This window comes from Scomber scombrus, chromosome 3, assembly GCF_963691925.1.
Source record: "Scomber scombrus chromosome 3, fScoSco1.1, whole genome shotgun sequence".
Lineage (NCBI taxonomy): Eukaryota > Metazoa > Chordata > Actinopteri > Scombriformes > Scombridae > Scomber > Scomber scombrus.
Window position 1 is genome coordinate 31,223,730 of NC_084972.1, and position 22,104 is coordinate 31,245,833.

General features: G+C 38.6%; 1 protein-coding gene across 1 annotated transcript in view; it reads right to left on the reverse strand.

Annotated features, from left to right (window-relative positions):
- The window catches only part of LOC134004669 (glutamate receptor-interacting protein 2-like), a 219,361-nt gene that overhangs the window by 49,699 nt on the left and 147,558 nt on the right, over window positions 1–22,104 (reverse strand). Inside the window, exons 2-6 of the mRNA XM_062444029.1 lie at window positions 14,389–14,466; window positions 7,419–7,554; window positions 6,364–6,509; window positions 4,489–4,575; window positions 2,633–2,708 (exon numbers count right to left, since the gene is read on the reverse strand). Coding sequence (XP_062300013.1) covers window positions 2,633–2,708; window positions 4,489–4,575; window positions 6,364–6,509; window positions 7,419–7,554; window positions 14,389–14,466 — 523 coding nt within the window. The remainder of the gene's footprint in view (window positions 1–2,632; window positions 2,709–4,488; window positions 4,576–6,363; window positions 6,510–7,418; window positions 7,555–14,388; window positions 14,467–22,104) is intronic.

Below are 22,104 nucleotides of genomic sequence, written 5' to 3' on the forward strand. Positions count from 1 at the left end.
ATTGTAAGACTAAACACAAAGCAAAGAAAACAATAACTTACTCTATTGAAGTGTTCATGCTACTGCAAATCATTTCAAAGTGTCACAACAAAGCGTTTGGTTTTTTTTTAAAAAGTGGAAATATTTCCAACACACCCAAAGTTACTACTGTGAGAATTCGTTGATATGCTGAACAGCTTTAAAATTCCTTTTAAAAAATCTCTTTGTTTTGAGTTAATTTGTTTTGGGATTAAGTTAGACTGACTTATTTGGGTTAAATCATTTCTGGAAAAAATGTGTGGGTGCACACTTTTTTTCCTTTATTAACATTTAGCTTGAAGCTCTGCTTACTTCAATGCAACGACTGCACCCAGCTGTGTGTACATGAGCCACAAATGTGTTGCTTCTATAATATGAATAATCATCATTACTTTCAAATGCAAATAAAGGTTTCCAGTAATGACAAGCCTTAGTCTTTTGTGTTCATGTTGCATTATTTATTGCACTTAATAGCATAACTTTTGAATTTAAATGCACACAATTCAGCTAATGTTCTGTATTCAGTGCTGCATTAATTTAAAAAAGATGTGATGTACCTTTTTCTGGTTGCACAGATTCATGGCTGAGTTTTCCTTCAGCCAAAAGATGCAAACAGATAAAATGGCATCTTATATTCCACAAACAGGAAGTGGAAGAGGCCATTTGTCTGTTTTCAAGAGGGGGGTTCGATCACCTGGGACCTTTGCAAAATCCAGTGTTTTTTTTAATAATGGCTCGAAAAACAATGTAAATACTCTTTTTATCTAAATGTTTGCATTAATTATTAGTTGCATAGACTTTACTTATTCCCTCATGTGCTTCTGTGAAGGAGAGCAGAACAAGCCCTTTCCATGTGTAGTGATAACGAAACCAGAAAGGCTTTCCAGCCATTTGAGTTAAGATTAGTTTAATTGCTCACAGCTTCATGATCAGTACTGACACAGGATTCATTATTGATCTGCAACATTAAAGTAAAGAGCACCGCACCATTGTGTATAGACAGTGGTTTATAGTCACGTGTGTCTGCTCAAAATTTGTTGCGTAAATGTTTCACTGCAGTGAGATTTAATATAGTGTGAGCCAGTGTCAATGGATGTAGTATTGTAGTGTATTTTTACTATGCAATGAAAAAGCTTTTGACTGATAATATACTGAAAGGACAACTTATATGATTGCTAATATAGCTGTGTAATTTCAGACAATGCATGGAATAATAAAATAACAACAACTAAGAAACAAAAACATCTGGTCTAAATTTTGTCCATACTGATAATTGTGAATTACCATAACAACCAGTGGAATCTGACCAGATGTTTAACCATCCAATCAGCCCAAATTTCATTCCAGAAGTCCAAAATCTCTTAGTGGCCACCGAGTAAATATTTAGGACAAATAAATCAGGTATGAGGAAGGTAAAGTATAATATGTTATCAACAGTTTAGTGTGATATAAATTTAAGGTCATCACACAGCCTTATGACAAACTTTGGTGTCCCAACCGTAACCATAATTTTTACCTTAGAATATGAAGTCTGCATTTCTATAGATGACACTCTTTTCTCTGTTTGCTCATTCACAAATTGACCCCATCTCTTTTGACTGTTCCTTCTTTCCTCCCTTCCTTCCTTCTGTCCTTCCTCCCTCCCTCCTTCTCTCTTTCTTTCCTTCCTCTCTCTTTCCTCCCTTCCTTCTTTCCTCCCTCCATCCCCTTTTCTTCCTTCCTTCTGTCCTTCTTTCCTTCCCTCCTTCCTTTCCTTCCTCCTTCTCTTTCTTTCCTCCCTCCTACCTTCCCCATTCCTTCTTTCCTCTGTCCTTCTTTCTTTCCTCCCTTCCTCTTTTCCTTTCTCCCTCCCTCCCTCCTACCTTCCTTCCTTCTTTCCTTCCTTCCTTCCTCCTTTCCCTCCTTCTTCCTTCCTTCCTTCCTCCCTTCCTTCCTTGACTTGAGGACAACAGGAGGGTTAAAGGGCTTATTCAAAACAAACTGAACATGTAAATGTCATCACTTCCTTTGCAGTCAGGTGTTTTTTCCCCCCTTAAGGATTCAGAACAGTGTTAATGTTCGTGTACTGAATCTACAGAGGGCTGGATCACTGGTGCGATACATCACTTAAACAGTTGCCAAGTTGACATTTCTATCAAAATGTCACGGATTATTACTTAAACATGAAACATGAAGGCTAAGACAGACACATGATGATAACATTAAAAGGATATGAGGTGATTCATGCCGCTGTGGCGATGATGAGTAACACATAACTGTCAACATACCAGTGATGGTCACAGGAAATGACACCGTTATCCTTGGGGTTTATTCGCATGAGGGCACAGACAAATCTCTCAGACTCCTGACTGGAATTGTGCCGCCGTTAGTTTAAACTCGATGCAGGCCAGTGCTCCGATGGCTTTTATTTTTCTTAGACGCCACTTGTTTTGGAAGGCAGTGCCCTTTTTCACCCCTAAAAAAAGACACCGCTCTCCCTGCCTCTGAGTGTACATGTGATGGTATTTCTGCTTGGATATGTCTCAGTGTGATTGCATGTATTGCTGTATCTCACTGTAGGTGCAGTATATATATATATGAGTTCATGTATTCATTAGTGTGCAGTCAGTGCTACCTGTCTGCAGGGCCTCCAGGCCTCACATAGGTGACCACTAGGGGGCGTGACTTGTGCCAGTCCTCGTGGGTTCCACCTGTAGGAAGAAGAGAGCAAAGCTGAGCACTCATATGATTCATCAGTGATCTCATACAACTAAAAACCTTCAATTCCTCCATTTATTTTCATTAGTATGAATGTTAGAGAAACTTAAAACGTGCTTCAGACAGGTAATCCATCAGAGTGAGTGATTCATTTACTTTATATCCTTTATATTTTGATCAAAATGATGTTACTGTGCCACTGTAAGGTTCCTACTTGGATTGATCTGAGTACTCTCCTATAAGAAAACCCCTACCATCTAAAATTAATAGGCTTATTCCAAACTTAGAGGATGAAAAATTATAATAAAACATGCTTATTATATAAAAGATAATATGAAATTGGCTGTTTAAATGCGTAAAACGTTCACCTGACAAACAAACTGTTGCGACAGTGTAAATAATGACTGTTCTCTCTGTGGAAAAATGACATTATTGGTTGTTTATTGAATATATATTAACATTCATTAGCGAGGCCAAAGAAGCTAGACACTGTTACACGCTCACTGAGCCCTTAATTAGGAACATCTGTTCAATTAAATGCAATCCAATACAACAGCTCTGCCATTAATTCTACTTTTACCAACATTATTATACCTTTTTTTATTTTTTGTTGACATTGTCAACAAGGTGATAATTCTACTTTATGTTAATGATTGAGGTTGTAGAGGGAGGTGGTGGTGTATAATGAAAATGTTTTTTAATATTTTAACATTTGAGTGTGACAAAATATTAGGAACACCTTTCAATTTAATGTAGTATGAACCTATTGGACAATTTCAACAAAAACTAAGATGGTATAAGCTTCATAAAAGTAGAATTTATGGCCCTAACCCTAACCCACAGTTAATTAGACAGGTGTTCCTAATAAAGTGCTTGATAAGTGTATCACCACAAGTTTTAGGATTGGGCGTACATTTTGACATCGGAGACCAAGTTTGCAGCCTTTATAGGTTCATGTTGTATTTCCCAAGTAGTTTTCAGCTATTTAACTCTAACTAAACCTCATAGCCATAGATGTAGAAGTTCAAACAAAGTTTGTTCCTCTCGGTTGTTTTTTGGAACAAAGCATTGTCGGCTGTGGCTCAGGAGGTAGAGCGGTCGTCCTGCAAATTGGAAGATTGGCGGTTCGATTCCTGGCTCCTCCAGTCCACATGTCGATGTGTCCTTGGGCAAGACACTTAACCCCACAATTGCTCCCGTTACTGTGCCAACGGTGTATGAATTCTCCCTTGTAAGTCGCTTTGGATAAAAGCGTCTGCTAAATGTCTATTGTCAAGTATGAGGACTTTTAGGTTGAAAACATGACTGATAAAATAAATGCAGTAAATGACTCACTGTAATGGATTACCTATTACAACATATTTCAAGACCTCACAAGTTGATTTCCACCTAATAGCTGCCTGCAGGGCAAGCGATCCATCTAAAATCTTACTGTAGCTTTAGATGCTTGTAGTTAATGGAAAAGAACATCCAAACACCGGTACATTACCACAGCCTTTCTTTTAACCATTAGTTGCATAGGTGTACCATGTTAGATGAGTGACAACAGGAAAAGAAGGACTCTACTTTTATGATCTTTTTTTTAACTTTTAAAGCTTCATTTATATTTTCTTTTCAGTTCCACCTCAAACAAATGACGCAATGTCTCTATTTTCTACAAAGCAGGAAGCTGTGATAATGCAACAGGGATGCCACAGATAGCTATTCATGATTTTATCCAAATACACAGTAATGAGCCTTTTTTTTTCTTTCTTCTTCTTTACTGATGGTTACCTCTCATGACGAAACCAAAGCTGTTCCCCTCTTTGTGCAAACAGATGTCGATTGTCTTTGAGATAACCCCTGAGGTGCTGTCGGGTGCTTTGAGAAGTGGTTGCATAGGGACACACACAGAGAGAGAGAGAGAAGGGGAGAGAGAGAGAGAGAGAGAGAGAGAGAGAGAGAGAGAGAGAGAGAGAGAGAGAGAGAGAGAGAGAGAGAGAGAGAGAGAGAGAGAGAGAGAGAGAGCAAGAGAGAAAGAAAAAGTAATTAATACTGTAGCTGTTGTTTTCTAGTAAGAGTAATGGCGTAATTTGCTTCTGTTGCTGCAATAATCAAGAACAGTTGACTTTTTGTTCACATGCACTACATTTCATATTATGTTAATGGGGCATAAACATTTAACCCTCCTGTTGTCCTCGAGTCAAGGAAGGAAGGGAGGAAGAAGGAAGGAAGGGAGGGAGGAAGGAAGGATGGAAGGGAGGAAGAAGGAAGGAAAGGAGGGAGGGAGGGAGGGAGGGAGGGAGGGAAGGAGGGAGGGAGGAAGGAAGGGAGGAAGAAGGAAGGAAATGAGGGAGGAAGGAAGGAAGAAAGGGAGGAAGAAGGAAGGAAAGGAGGGAGGGAGGGAGGGAGGGAAGGAGGAAGGAGGAAGGAAAAGAAGGAGGAAGGAAGGAAGGAAGGGAGGAATAAGGAAGGAAAAGAGGGAGGGAGGAAGGGAGGAAGAAGGAAGGAAAAGAGGGAGGAAGGAAGGAAAGGAGGAAGAAGGAAGGAAAAAAGGGAGGAAGGAAGAAAGGGAGGAAGGAAGGAAGGGAAGAAGAAGGAAGGAAAGGAGGGAGGGAGGGAGGGAGGAAGGAAGGAAGGAAGGAAGGAAGGAAGCAAGCTAGGGGGTAGGAAAGAAAGAGAGAAGGAGGGAGGGACAAAAGAAGGAAGAGAGGAAGGAAAGGAAGTAAGGAAGGAAGGAAATAAGGAAAGAAGGAGGGAGGGAGGAAGGAAGGACAGAAGGAAGGGAGGAAAGAAGGAGGGAGGGAAGAAGGAAGGACAGAAGGAAGGGAGGAAAGAGAGAAGGAGGGAGGGAAAAAGGACAGACTGAAGGAAGGAAGGAAGGAAGGAAGGAAGGAAGGAAGGGAGGAAAGAAGGAACAGTCAAAACAGACGGGGTCAATTTGACCCGGGAGGACGACACAAAGGTTAATACAGAAAAATAAAAAAACCACCACCAGAAATTATATTATCCTATAAAATTACAACACCACATGAAATACATATATACTTTTCTTATGAGGACAGTTGTAATTATACCCAGATCCTGCTTAGTTAAGGATGCGTGTCCTTCTCAATGCCTTCACTGCTTTTATTGTGGCTATTCAAGGCTGAGCAATAAAATCTAAATTAAAATCCAATAAAGATATACGTTGGACTACTGGTACTTCAGACAGATAATGAGCTCATCGTCCGTCTGCTATCGGCTCTTTCAGATTGGAAATGGCACAGCAATGCAAGGGGCAGCAGCGCTGGTGTGGGCATGTTGTTTTAGTTTAGTTTGAGTGATAGAGCCATGAGTTTAAAAAGCTTTTACAACTCTGGAAAGCTACATCACAGCAGCAATCATCAGCAAGTGCAACAATGGTCATGTAAGCAGTAGAATTATAGCATTTCCATTACAGAGCAATCTACCAGGACTATGTGTGCCAGCGTGTGTTGGGAGTTGACGTTGCATTTTTTTTTGCTAGAACACCCTCAAGTTTTTGTTTGCATTGAAATAAATGAGGATGCTTTGCTTTTTAATGCAATGCTTATGTCACTCTGATCAATGCATTAGTGCTGCTATCACTTAACGACTGTAAAAGCCAATAAAAGAACATCCTTCTACTAATATTAACTTATGTTATACCCGTTGGGGGCAGCTCGTACTCCACCTCCAGGAGAACCCTCTCTCCTACGTTCTTCAGTAAGCTGATGATCTCTTCATGGCGTAGTTTGGTCAGATTGATGCCGTTCACTGACTTGATGTAGTCACCGACATTGAGTTGGTCACTCCTGCACGGAAGAAGCATAAAGAAAATGTAAAAGTTTAAAAAAAGATTTAAATGATTTAATGTCTTTGGCTTAAAAATGTGGCCGTTATACGTTTAATTTAACTCAAAATCATATACACGGTCGCCCATAAAGTTGGAATAATTTAGTTTTCAGACACATTCCTATTTTTATTTTCTATTTATACACATCAGTAATCTCCTTTGACTAGGTGCAATGAGATTGATCAATACAATTTTGAGAATATATACACTTTATCTATCAAGAATAAATCACATTTTCACAATATTTTCATGGAAAGAGGTAAAAAATATTTTATTCCAACTTTATGGGCGACCGTGTAAGTCTCAAGTGCACTGAGCTCCTCTCTCCTCCTCTCCATCTCTCTCTCTATCCATCCATCTATATCCATTAACATTCATGTACCACTAATGCATTCAATAACCTAAACTTCTTCCCCGGAGTTGTCTGTGCTTTCTCGTCTCACAGGTAATCTGGGCCTGTAGACGTCCGGATGACAGATTCCAGTCCTGGACCTTCAATGTGCTTCTCTCTCCTATTCTTGCTCTCTCTCCTCTCCTTCCTCTCTCTCCTATTCTTGCTCTCTCTCCTCTCTACCCCGACCGGTCGAGGCAGATGGCCGCCCACTTTGAGCCTGGTTCTGCTTGAGGTTTCTTCACGTTAAAATTGAGTTTGTCCTTGCCACTGTCGCCAAGTGCTTGCACATGTGTGAATGTTGGGTCTCTTTAAAATTAAACTTGAAGAGTACGGTTTATGTGTAAAGTGCCTGGAGATGATTTTGTTGTGATACAAATAAAGATTGATTGATTGATGAGTCTGTATGTGTGTGTGTGTGTGTGTGTGTGTGTGTGTGTGTGTGTGTGTGTGTATGTGTGTGTGTGTTGCACCCACCTAGCCGCCAGTCCTCCTGGCCGTAGGTTCGATACCCGCGGTTTCCCGTCCTTGTCCGTACCTCCTGAGATGGTGAGTCCCAGTGTGCTGCCCTCTTTCTTCACCAGCTCCACCATGGTCACCCCCCGCAGAGCTTCTAACCAAAAACACACACACACATAAAGACAAATACGTACACACACAAAACGGGCAAAGAGAAGGAGGACGTATACACCAACACACACACACATAGATGTGGACACAAACACACACAAAGTACACCAGAGAGATAAGTGGTTAGTGGCTGCCCTCCGTCCATTCTGAATACCGGATTAAAGCAAAGCCGTGATATAAGAACGATAAACCAAAAGAGGTGCGGAGGTTTGTTGTTGTGTGTCCTTGAGTGAGACGCTGATCTTTCCTGTCTGCTCAATCTAAGCGAGTCGGCTGAAATGACTAAAATGTAAATGCGAATTGTGTGATTAGATAAGCATCATTTAATGAGTATTAACAAAGCCTCATTGTTTCTTGCAGTCATTCCACTTGAAAAGTTCCTGGCAGGGATGAAAAGGACTCGAAAGGTTAAAACACATCATTAGTAACAGAAAATTACAACAGCTGACCCGAAACCCTTTTTAAGTTTAATGTATGAAAATTGATTATCTGTGACACAGACTTATCTTTTATTAAAAGGCAAAATCATACATCTATTTAGACTGAGTGTAACTGGCTATATTGTTTTCGCTTTTTCTGTTGATCAGCTTTATAAAGTCCTTGAAGGGTCGATTGCCCCTCTGCACTAAAACTCTCCATTTAAACCAGACTGCATGACTTTAGTATTTGATTTAGTATGATGATAACCAAAGCCTACAATTTAAAAGTACACATTAAACAGTTAACTGAGATGGAAATCAAATCAACCATCAAATTAAATATGATTAAATATTTTTGATTGGCAATTATTGGCATGCAAAGTTATAGATAATGATAGGGTAGATTAGGGTAATGTGGGACACTTTTTGCATTTCTGAATTGTTTACCTCATTTACACATGAATCCAATACATCATATCAACACCAAATATCATAATGAAGTTCCTGAGATCTTTGCTTGTTAAATCAGAAGAAAATGTTTTGGATATTGTACTCAAAAGGAACATGGCACTTATATTAATATTCCTCGGGCCAAATCATTTCAGAATTTTTAAATTTTGTAATCTGGGCCACTAGTTTTTAGACTTAGAAATAGTTTGATTTATACAAAGCAGCCTTATCTGCCAAAACGTTCTGAAATATGCATCTAGGCCTACTCATATTTGGTCATTTAATTTCGTAGGCCTACAGCTTTTAGCTTAAAAAACTAGTAGCCTGTATGTTCACATATCATTTTAAACAATATCATTTTCACAGTACATGTATACTAGTTAGCTTTAAAATAATTGAATAGCAATAAAAGATAAATGCACTGGAGCTTAGTTGTCCCACATTAGTCGATCCACCCGATAGTTAAAGAATGTAATCAAAATAAAAGGTTGCAGTTAAGTTAATAGTTTTGGTACTCGTGATGATCTGAGATGATGTGAATTGTAATATCTGCAATTTATACACCTATAAGTGCATGTATGTGTGCTCAATATTTGTAGATTTTTTTTAAAATCTCAGACTTGTATGTTAGATTCTCCAGTGCACATTTTACAAACTACATTTCAGCACATTAGATTCTTTGTTAAAAATATAAATAAATATTGGGCACATTCCTACTAAACCAGCTTTCTTGGTTTCTGTCATATTTTGTACCAAATTGCGCCAGCCTATCTGTAAAATGTCACTTTGGACATCTGTGATATGTAAGAAACGTTTGCCATTGCAACACTGTGTGTCCATTAAAAAATACACTGTATCTAATGGATCAGGAATCATTAAAAAGAAGCATTTTAACCCATTATTATTACCAAAATAAAGACATCATTTGGACACACTTTGAGACAGTCTTTGGCTTGTTTATAACTAAACCTACTGAAGGATATTCTCTGTGGATGTGGTTATGAGGATCAAGGCATGTGGACCACTCTGACTATTTCAACATGAGGACAATAAACTATGTACAGGTCTGTATTCCCTTAACACTCAATTAAACTACTGTAAAAACAAAGGCATTATACATTATTCAGAAAAAAACACACACACAAAAACAACACATGTAACCTCTTTTTCTAACAAGTATAAACTGCAGCAGGTCAGCTATTCTTAGGGTGAGTCAAGGCTTGATGAGGTAAACAACTTAATGGGTTGACTTGGGAACCAGAGCTGCAGAGATTCAGAGCTGCAGAGATTCAGAACTGCAGAGATTCAGAGCTGCAGAGATCCAGAGCTGCAGAGATTCAGAGCTGCAGAGATCCAGAGCTGCAGAGATTCAGAGCTGCAGAGATTCAGAGCTGCAGAGATTCAGAGCTGCAGAGATTCAGAGCTGCAGAGATTCAGAGCTGCAGATCCTCTGCTGCTTTAAAGTTAAGAGTTTATGACAAAAGATAATAAAGAAAGACTTGTTTCTCCATGCATGTGCAATGCTGTTTGACCTTCTACAAAACAATACTAAGGTTGCGTGCAAATCATCACGCTAGCAATGTTAAGCAGTGGAATAAGTTAGGTACAATGACTGCTTACAACAGATGAATTTTTTTCCTCTGTTTTGATAGTAATCTTATATGATAGCAGGATGTGAACTTGTATAACTTAACCATACATGCTGTGGCAAGGATAGTGAGATGAATAAATAGTTAGGTTTAGGTTTTGATAATAAAGTTACAATCAAATGTAAGTAAAGATTGAGTTACTGTAAACACTGGCAAGCATCAATGCATGTGGATGCAACTCTCCCTCCTCCTCCTCCTCCTCCTATGGATCCAACCATGACATCAATGAGCAACCAGGACAGTCTTTATTATTTTAACTTGCACTTATTTAGATCATGTGTTTTTTAACATCCATGTTTATTTTTATACATTACATATGTTTTTTTTTTTTTTTAAATCTTGCTATTGGTTTTATTTTACTCTGACACCTCTTGTATTTTTTACTGTCTTTTTTATTTTCTGTTGCTGCTTTATTACTTTCATGCTGACATAAGCATGAGCTGCTATAAACCTAACTTTCCCATTGGGATCAATAAAGTGACTGTCTATCTATCTCTCTATCTATCTATCTATCTATCTATCTATCTATCTATCTATCTATCTATCTATCTATCTATCTATCTATCTATCTATCTATCTATCTATCTATCTATCTATCTATCTATCTATCTATCTATCTATCTATCTATCTATCTATCTATCTATTTTTGGGGGGTTTATTTACAGATCCTATAGAAAGCTGAAGTGCAACTGTAACTTCTATTTGTAATAATGTAAATAACTAAAGATCCAGCCTTGGGACATAGACTTACTCAACAGTATGTCACAGGTTTCACTCGATATGATAAATAAAAATGGTAATTACTTAATCTAACTTAATCTAACTTAATCTTTTTAGTGACCTTTAACAAACACCAAACAAGTCCCAGACATTGCAGAGTTAAGTCATGGCTCAAGAGCAGAGAGGAGTCTATGGTGAAGTGGAGGGTCTACAGTTAGTTTAGACACATCTGTAACTGCAGCAGGACAGGACTGAGAGGTCTGAGGTGTCCAGTTTTCAGACAGCAGGGGTAACAGCAAGAAAATGCTGGAAAACTAACATTATAAATACGTTTTGGTTTTCTAATTTCAAATAGCAACAACTTTAGTGGATGTCAATTTGTTTTATGGAATTTAAAACCCTTAAACTCGCTTATTTTTTCAGACATACTGGTGAAACGAATGAAAGATTGCACTCAATTACAGGACGTTGACTCTCTCTCTATATATATATTGCAGCTTTATTTTCAGGTAATGAGTAGTTAATAGTATATAAGTATGCAAAGTTGAGATAAATTGACAATTTATAGCAAATGGTTCGTTCAATTTGACAAAGAAGGAGATCTCAAAGAATATGCAATAAGAATTGAGTCCACATAACTTTCTGTAAATCCCCTTAATGAACATATAGCACATAAAAAGGAGGTTGTGGTAGTTGAACCAGCAACTGCAGGTGTCAATGCTGCACACCTGCATGAATATGATTGGATGTTACAAAGCGCACAGCTGTAAAAATGAGCCAGTTACCGTGAAACATGTATCGATCGAATTTAGGAAGTTGTTGGTTTTAGAGTGAAAGGTCATTGCTTTTTAGTCTGAGGCACCCAGAAGATAACCTTTGAACAGGGCTGATAGAGACCTGTGCTGCATATCCTCTATATCTTCCATTTGCTCTATCTAACATACACACACATACACACACACACACACACAGGTGAAATGAAGCTTTGGTGTGATAGATTGCTAGATTAGGTAAATCCTTCAGGCGACACTCAGGATCAGTGAGGTGCTTCACACCGCAGTTATCTCTGGCGGATATTACAACACGCACACATACTCATGCAGAAACACACACACACACACACACACACACACACACACACACACACACACACACACACACACACACACACACACACACACACACACACACACATTATCTGCAGAAAGTCACTCGTTCATTCATTAGTCCTTGTACTGTTCATATTTGCATAAAAGCATTGACGCTTTTGGAAATATAGTTTGAAGCCGTGAACATCTTCCATCACAAAATGAGATTTTCCTCCAGAGTAACGCAGAGCTGACCACGTTGACATGAAGAAGAATACATCAACCACTTTGTACTGATGCTCGGGGAATACAGTAATGAGATTTTTATGTTATGCAGAGATTTGTGAGAGTATTTTTGTACTAAAGAGCCTTATGTTGCATCTAATGATAAATGCAACATAACAAAAAGTGCAAATTCGATCCGTCTCCCCCAACATTCAGATGCATGGTAACAAGAAAAGTAGTAACAATAGTAACAAGGACGGACATAATCAGCAACGACATGACTATGGGAGGTGGAAAGAGACAAACACTCCATTGTATACCTGTAAAGCAAGGTGACACTGAGTTACGTAACTGTGCATGGATGAATAAAGACAAGTATAAAGGCGATAGAAAAAGAACAGGAAGAGCGAGAGAAGCAAAGAGATGATGGGAAACTACACAAAAGGGATTTGGTCAAGTTGATAAGAAAAAAAAAAACCTGACACATCATGTGGAGAATAAAATGGGAGATTTGATGTGTGAAAGAAAGATGTATGTGGGAGAAAGTAACAAAAGAATATGTAAGGGTGACACAAGGGCTGAGAGACGAACGGCAGAATAAAGCAAAGGAAACAGGATTTAAATGGAAATATGTGATAGAACAGAATGTATTCACTTAACCCTGATGTACTGCTCAGGTCAAATTTGACCCGTTTTGACATTTGACAGCTGAAAAAAAACACCCCAAATCTCTTTTACTCTGACATTTGATGACTTTTCCTGAAGTGAAAATATTTAAAAATGTTATACGTTTGTATAGGTGCTACACGTTTTGACCCGTATCTATTTACATGGGTTTTTTTTGGTTAAATTAATAGTTTAAATAAGATAGTAGTTATGATGTAGCAGTGAAGACTGATGGCTCTAATGGTTATACAATAAACCCCACAGCTCCATAAAGTTCTGCTCATTTTCACTTTCAATATAAAATAACATTTAAATCATTATTGCTATGTTATATTTTCATGTCTTAGGTAAAATAGGACATTATATTGTGTGATAGGAGATGTTTAGTGGTGTAAAAGCTAAAAAATCCACTCTCTCTGCTCTCTGAAACATTAATCAAGGTTTAATCACATTTATTGATCAGTCAGATTAACTATTGATGCTTTCTAAACAGATCTTTGGTTTAAAATCTGGTATAAACACTTTTTATGAGGGGATTCTTAGACCCAGAACATATGGCGATATGAACAATATGTAAGGGTTAAATCTGAAAATTAAAAGACACGTGGTGAAGGAATGTTAAAAAGAAAAAAGTCTAATTTAAAGAGTAAATAACCTGATATCTTTGTTATAAATCAGATTCACATGTTTTGTTTTCCTTGGTATATTGTTGTCTTCTTGACATATAGTTAAATGAATGATCTTGATATTCTACTGTTTTTTTATAAACTTCTCTGTCCCATAACGAGGGATGGGAATCATTCAAACATGTAAACAAACGTCATATGAGTTCAGAAGTTAAAAGTAGTGGTATTGGATGAAACTGAATGGAAGAAACTGTTGAAAACATTCTTAAAGAAATAAAACATCTTTGTAAAAATACAAGAAATATTATTGTGATGGTAGTTGTAACAGATGGATATTATACCATGGACTATTACAGGAAAAGGTTATGTAGAACAGTTTGTTCTCAGAGACATTTTCAAAGCAAACACATGCAACCTTGATATTATCAGACTATCTCAGCAGTCATCGTGAGGTTACCCTGCCATTCATACACAAAGTACACCGACATCTGATAGCGAAACCAGAGAGAAGATTACCCCCGGATCGAACACTGAAAAGATGTTGTTGCAAATGTCTCAGATTAATTAAGTAAATCGCTGTCATCTCAAACGCCTGCTTGAGGCGTGTCTGAGACAAATTATGATCGGAGATTATTCTGACACTTCCAAGTGGCGACGCTGAATCTGGATGAGTTTACAGTCAATTTCGACTCATAATAGACAGAGATGCAGCGGCAAAGAGGTTCAGCTGGTGACCACAGATAGATAAACACATGTAGATAGATAGATAGATGGATAGATAGATAGATAGATAGATAGGTAGATAGATAGATAGATAGATAGTTAGATAGATAGATAGGTAGATAGATAGATAGATAGATAGGTAGGTAGGTAGGTAGGTAGATAGGTAGATAGATAGATAGATAGATAGATAGATAGATAGATAGATAGATAGATAGATAGATAGATAGATATTACTAGAAGTGGTACATACCTGGTATACTGTGTCTTCTTGAGGCCATGGTGTGTTCTGGTCCAGAGATATCCTTTGTTTTTCCATACGGCCCGTCATCTAGAGAGAGAATAGAGATAAATAATAAAGCTTAGTAATATGTATATGCTTTTTTTTGTTGTCGTCTTGGTAACATTAAAACGGTAGGATAGACTCTATCTGCATATTAATGTCAAAATATTAATGTTTGATGAACAATTAAAGCCGTAGGGTCTAAAATATCTGATCTAATTGTGTTCGCCCAAAAATATGAGGCTAGTTGACAGCTTCTCAGCTTAGGTGACAGCTGTTAGGGGAGATCTTTGAAGACGAAGAGGGTGGTGCAGTACAATGCACGTCCTGCCTCAAGATCAGAAGTTGTTCACTTTGACTGAATAGACATCAACAGCAACCTTCTCCACAGTGGCAACACTTTGACATGCTCGCTTGTTGGAAATTTCCACTACTTGGAAAATAAATTTAACCATGAAAAGGTTTTGTTGTGGTACGAAAGCACAGAAACTATTCATGTTAACACTCCATACATGTGTATTCAACAACATTCATTCATCCTTTCAACACATTTAGTCTCTCTCTCTCTCTCTACCGATGAATCATGTCATTCATCTACGCACTTCCATCTTCTAAAAAAAAACTCCTTCTCCAGCTTTCAAATTTCTGATTTTCATGGGCTCAATAATGACAATCTCAAGGGTATGCTGTCGTTTTTGTGGCTTGTTTGTGTTCCTAGGATACAAGGTGAAAACACATTTCTGCCTTTTTATGGCAGATCATTACTAATTAGTGAATTCTACAAATCTTCAACATAAGATTCATTTCTTCTCTTATGACCTCTCATGTATTTATGTATTTCTTTCATTTCTTCTACCCAATTATTTGGCTTTTTTTCTTCCACACATATCCACACTAGGAGCATTGCTGTCAGTCCGTTGTTCAGTTTGTCCAGCTTTGGTCAAGAGTTTGAAAACATCCAGCCAATCATCCAGAAATCTGCAGATGATTAAACCAAATGAGTTTGGTAAGCCTCTAAAAACGTATCGAGAGCCAATTACAGGTCCGAGTTTCCGCTGTTAGCAAACATTGTAATATGAGCATAGGCCAGACTGACCTGAAATGAGCTGTAATAACACATTTATTATTTCTTAAAGCTCCAATATATCCCAGAGGTTCCTGTCCTACTGAATAGTTGCAGCAACAGTGGGTCCTCTGGCTCTATGCATGCTGTTTCAGGGGTGTTTCCTCCTTGACAAGTGTAAAATTTGCAAGAATTGTACAATATCCTATGTAAATACTTGAAAAACCTCCCTCACATATAATCCACTTAGCAATATCACAAGTGCAATTGCATCCACTTTGTATAAAAAGCGTTGTAAGAAGATTACATGTAAGGGAGATTTTCCAGGCACCTACACAGTCACTCACTGTAACTACATTTTTACTAGGTTGATGAATTGGCAAATAAGGCCATTTGGTGAAGTTAGTCTCCTCCCTGGATGCTCGGTGAGACTGAGGCAATCATTGTTATCTGTCACAGGGGGAACAGATGTTCTGTTTTAGAGCGTCTGGCAGAGATTTGTGGCAGACAGACATGCAAAGGTTTTAATATTTGATATGTTATGAATTCTGATTTGACACCTGATCAAATCTCCACAGGTGTCCAAAAATGCACTTTTTTAAACACACAAATTGACTGCAGAGGGCTGGAGTCAAGCAAGAGGCAAATATTTAAAACACTGACGCTGAATTACCAACTGAGGTAATTCAATCAGACATTTTGAAGAAGGGAAAAGAAAGGTCCCATGGAACAAAAAAACAGGGTTGGATGCAGAAGACAAAAGAAATCAATAAAGAAAACAGCAATCTAAGTTAAAAATATGACATGCATTTACATAATTTGTATCGACTTATGTTATTTATTGTATATTTTACCAATAAACTGGATGGAAGTTGCCTATGGGAGCAATATCAACAAGCGTCCAAACTGATGCTGCTGTTACTTCCTTTTCTTACAGTTGCTGGAAGGTATATGTGGCAGACGGACATGTGAAGGTTTTAATATTTGATATTTTATGAACTCAGATATGATCAAATCTCCACAGGTGTCTAAAAAGGCACTTTTTTAAACACACAAATTAACTGCAGAGGGCTGGAGTCGAGCAAGAGGTAAACACTTAAAAACTCTGATGCTGAATTATTAACAAAGCAAATTCAATCAGACGTTTTGGACATTTTGAATTATGGAACAAAGAGGCAGGGTGGGAAGCAGAGGACAGAATAAATCAATTAAGAAATTAGCTATGGAGGTTGAAAATATTAAATGCCATTACATATTTCTTATTGACTTATGTTATTAATTGTATATTTTACTAATAAACTGGATGGAAGTTGCCTATGGGAGCAATATCAACAAGCGTCCAACCTGCTGCTGCTGTTACTTGTATTATTTATTGTATATTTTAACTATAAACTGGATGAAGCAGATGATATCAACTTGCTTCAACATCGATTCATCCAAACTGCTGCTGCTGTTGTTACTTCCTTTTTCTTACAGCTGCTGGAGGTTGGCATGTTTCTACAAATGGCCGAGGAGCTTTATGGACACCATGTCATGGATGTGGCTCACCTGAAACTGGACTTGGAAAACCTAATCCACCTGCAGGGCTGCGGTTTCAGTTCTGCAGCTGTGTGGACCCAGTTCCAACCCAACATTGCCACCTTTAAGCAAAACTAACAGCAGTTCTTTGACTGTGCTGAAGGAAGATAACAGCTTCTGGTGTCTTGAAACTTGCAGACAATGTGCAAACTGCTGCAATCATTCTTTCTCTCTATTTTTTTTTGGTTTTTGTTTTGTTTTCATAGCTGCAGGGTTGAGTCTCCTCTGAGTGCATCCTTCTGTTTACTTTGGAGAAGGAAGGAGGAAAGGCAGACGCAGAGGTCAAAAGAAAACTTATAACTATACATATTTCTTTCTTTTAAAAAAAAAACAACTGATCATTTTACATGAATGGAGTCGCGAGCATTTATTCTTTGAGATTCATGTACATATTTTAAGGTCTCATATATGATACATGAAGGATATTAAGTATTTTACCAACCCACACTCTCTAACTCAGTTTGACAGCAGCTGTGACAGTGAAGCTGAGGCTGTCGTTGTTGTTATGGCTCTGAGGGGAGATGATCTGTCCTACTTTACAACCTCTGCTCCATCAGAGGGGTGGGATAAGTTTAACAATTCATAAGCCAAATCCCAACTACATCCAATACCCTACTCCAGAAACGTCATTAAGTTGCATTATAATCAGGGAAAATTACACCACAGCTTAAACATAAATGTCTCAGCCAAAGTTGCAGAATAAATATGTATTTTTTAAAACACTTTTCAGCACCTGAGGCAGCATTTTAAACCAGCTTACTATCATCAACACAGCCAAGCAGTTGCGAAGGATTTCAATATGCTGAGTGTCCTGCGAAATCCTTTATCTCCTAAGTTGTGCTTTTAATTCTCCTTTAAATTACTTTCACACTCTGTTCCGTAACACTGCCTTTCAAGTCTCAGTTTCGCCGTCGCAAAGAAACCGCAATGGTTAGTTTGTTTCTTTTAGCTATTGACTTAAGCTCCCCGTATGTAGGACGTGTTTCATGATACTGTCACCAAGCATAACAAATGGTTTTAATTTTTATATACTTAAAAATGTAATCCTTAACAGTGGCTCGGTGGTTAAAAGTGTTGCCTCACAGCTTCCTTGCCTGCTCACCCAGCATGCATGCGGTTTACAACCTCCCACAAGCCGAAGGTTAGCTGCATGTGTGTTTTGTCAGTCTACATGTTTTAGTCTGTGATAGACTGGAAAAAGTCGTTCTGTCAGTCCTCCACTTTGGTCCAGACTGAAATATCTCAAAAACTGCTGGATGGATCCATAGACTGTATATATAATGGACGTAACATCCGTGACGTCACCCATTGGTTTGTGGACTGCTGCTTGGAAGCCAATTGTTTCAGATCTGGGCAGCGCCATCTTGAACATTTCCGGTGCATGCCGGGAAAAATAAAAACACGGATTCTACTTATATGGGCATCAGGAGGAGCATGAGGCGCCCTCCTGAACCTGTGAACCAATCAACCTGTCAATCACGACGTAGCCACGCCCTAATGCATACCCTGCTTTATCGTCAAATATAAAAATAGGGAGGCCAAAATTTCACAAATGAACATCATACTGCATTGAAGAAGGCTTTAAACTAGCGATTGAGACCATAAACACATTTTGAAAACGTTTACTGAGGTTAGAAATCAAGTGAGAAGTTGGTGAATTCTCCATTGACTTGTATAGAGACGGAAGTCCTTTTTGACACCAAAACGGTCCCCCCCTGGTGGCCTTTTGATAGAATGCAGTTTTAAGTTACTTCCGCGTTGGTATCATTTCAGAGGACCAGAACTCCCCGCCTGGATGGATCTCAATGTCCAGAAATACTCCACTAGTGCCAGCAGCAGGTTGACTTTTTCTTTTAGCTTTTAGTGAACTTTTAGTGAACTGCTTTGACAACTATTGGATGGATTGCTGTGAAATTTGGCACATATATCCAAAAGGCAAAGATGATGAGTCTTAATGACTTCGGTAATCCCCTGACTGTCCCTGTAGAATCACCAGGCGGTCAAAGTTTTCAATTTCAAGTCAAAAAATCTACTGCTTGGATTGGCACAAATATTAATGTCTCAACAACTATATGATGAATATTTATATCTTTCCATTTCCTGAAGTTCAGTTCATTAAATAAAACAGTTTAATGAAGTATGCTGTTTTCAGAAAAGCATGCAATATAGTCATAAGATCAACATTTACATATTGTAACTTCATAATGTTATTCGCAAACACGATACCAAACGGTTGCCTATTTACACATCCAGCAGACACAGAGGAACATTAACATTCATATGGATTCAAGATTCAAATCAAGTGTAATATTCAAGCTCCTTGTAGCTGTGTTTTGGTGACTAACGCCTGTATGGGTTTGTTTGTCTGCTGCTGCTGCTGGAACAAGGTCGATGAGAACGACGTCAATGAACGAGAGAATGAGAAAATAAAACAATGAGCTGAAAAGATGGTAAAAGAGCTAATAGAGCTGAAGGACACTGCAGATTCGAGTGATTATCATCGGATGGATGTGTAAGGGTTTACTGCCAATAGTTTTCACTTGGTTATTGTGATACCTGCACATTTTAATTACAGCAGTTTAACCTATGTGTCGTCCTCCCGGGTCAAATTGACCCCGTCTGTTTTGACTGTTCCTGCCTTCCTTCCTTCCTTCCTTCCTTCCTTCCTTCCTTCCTTCCTTCCTTCCTTCCTTCCTTCCTTCCTTCCTTCCTTCCTTCCTTCCTTCCTCCCTCTTTTCCTTCCTTCTTCCTCCTTTCCATCATACCTTCCTTCCTACCATCTTTGCATCTTTCCTTCCTTCCTTCCATCCTGCCTTCCTCCTTTCCTTCCTTCATCCTCCCTTCCATCATTCCTTCCTTCCTTCCTCCTTTCCTTCCTTCTTCCTCCCTTCCATCATTCCTTCCTTCCTACCATCTTTGCATCTTTCCTTCCTTCCTTCCTTCCATCCTGCCTTCGTCCTTTCCTTCCTTATTCCTCCCTTCCATCATTCCTTCCTTCCTACCATCTTTGCATCTTTCCTTCCTTCCTTCCTTCCATCCTGCCTTCCTCCTTTCCTTCCTTCTTCCTCCCTTCCATCATTCCTTCCTTCCTTCCTTCCTTCATCCTTCCTTCCTTCCTTCCTTCCTTCCTTCCTTCCTTCCTTCCTTCCATCTTTCCTTCCTTCCTTGACTCGAGGACAACAGGAGGGTTACTATAACATTTTAAAAAAGAGAAAATAAAATCTGACAATGTCTGTTTGATATGCAGGTAACTCATACTTCTATATATTTTCTGTAATTTAGATTTTACCTTTTGAAGTTCTCACATGAAGTCATTTCCTACTTTCCAACTTCCTAAAATATATGAAGTGTTTTCCGTCTAATAATTTCCCTACATGACACATTTCCCTGCCCTCCGACAACTTTTAAAAAACACAGTGATTTCCCCACCGGTAACACTCAGAAATCACTTCTTTTCCCAGCAGTGACACTGGAAAGGAGGCCATTGTTGTTGTTGTGTCTCGGAGTTTAGCGATCTTCACAGAGGTGTAATAAGTTTAATAATTCATAAGTTGTGGATTAAATTTTGCTTTAAACTGCTGTCATAAGTTATCTGGGTGGCTGCCTTCCTGCTGTCGGGCTGTCACAGGCATAATGGACCCCAGAGGCGGCTCATCAACACACATAAACACAAACACATGCACACAAACTAAAAATGCGCAAGCCTCAGGCGGTTAGAGAGTGATGCATACTCAAAAGGATTTAGGCACCAAATGTACACCTGCGATGTGCACAGGCACGCAGACACACAAAGCAGACTGAATATACAAACACGAGCCCTACGAGCAGAGATATTTAAACAGTAACTTGCACACACAGTGAGACATGAAGTAGGCTTTAGGGAACTTGGTCATCTCTCTCTTTCTCTCTCTCTCATTGGATGTAAGACAAACTGTTTTAGTCACAACTTTCTTTCCCCACAGCGGTATGAATCCTCAGCTTTTTGCCCTCCAAGCCCACAAATCTCTTGTGCCAGTGACTTATTATTTTCCTGACTGAGATATCACGTTTGTCACAACATGCATTTGGACGTATAACACATAATCTGTTTGCACTAATAGTCTTTTTTTTTTTTGGAAGGATATACACATCAGCTTCACTCTGACACCTTTTCTTTTGAAGGCCTCTTTTTTCCGCTGCCTTTTTCTCTTGATTCCCTCACTCTGCCTGATGAATTAACGTCTCCTGGTGAATAATTTGAATGTGATTAGGCTAATGACTGCTGGCACTGTCAGCTCACTGAACAGGTTGAGTTACAGACAAGGCATAAGGCCAGATTTTCCTACTGCAGCAGAAGAGCGAGCATCTTCTTCAAGAACAGACAATAATGACTTAAGCATGTGCAGGGCGGATTTAACAGACTAAAGAATGGATGTAAGCGTGAAGATCTAACGTAGCTTTTCACAGGCATAAAAAAAAGTCCAGATTTATCACTCAGTAACCATTGAGTGATTCAATATTTTGTGATAAACTTGTAAAGAGGAGTTGAAGATATAGTTAAAGGTTTCCTAGGCTACAATTGCATGGTAAACAATTCTAGGAATAGTATTAGTATCTGTTAACTGATTGTTTTTGAGTGTTTTTAAAATTATATTTGAAAACTATGATGTTGTTTTATGTCATCTTATTATTATGACTATGCAATTGCTCTAGCTGATGCATTGTAGCACAAATAATGTATCTTTTGACACACACATACTGTGCAAAGTATAAAGCACAGGTGCAGTATCGGCTTGTTTTACATAGTTGTAGGTGAAAAATTCCACCTGTCAGTTTTAAAACATGCTTGCTTTATACCAAAACACCTGCTAGAGCCGGGTGTGTGTGTGTGTGTGTGTGTGTGCATGGGTGCATGAAGGGAATACTAACAGACATTGCTCTGTGGTATCTTGCAGGATTCCCTTAAGCTTTCAACAAACCTTAGCACAAACACACACATACACACAAACGTTATGTGTACAGTATAATCACACAGACAATCTCTTTGTCCTTGGTGGAGGCTTTTT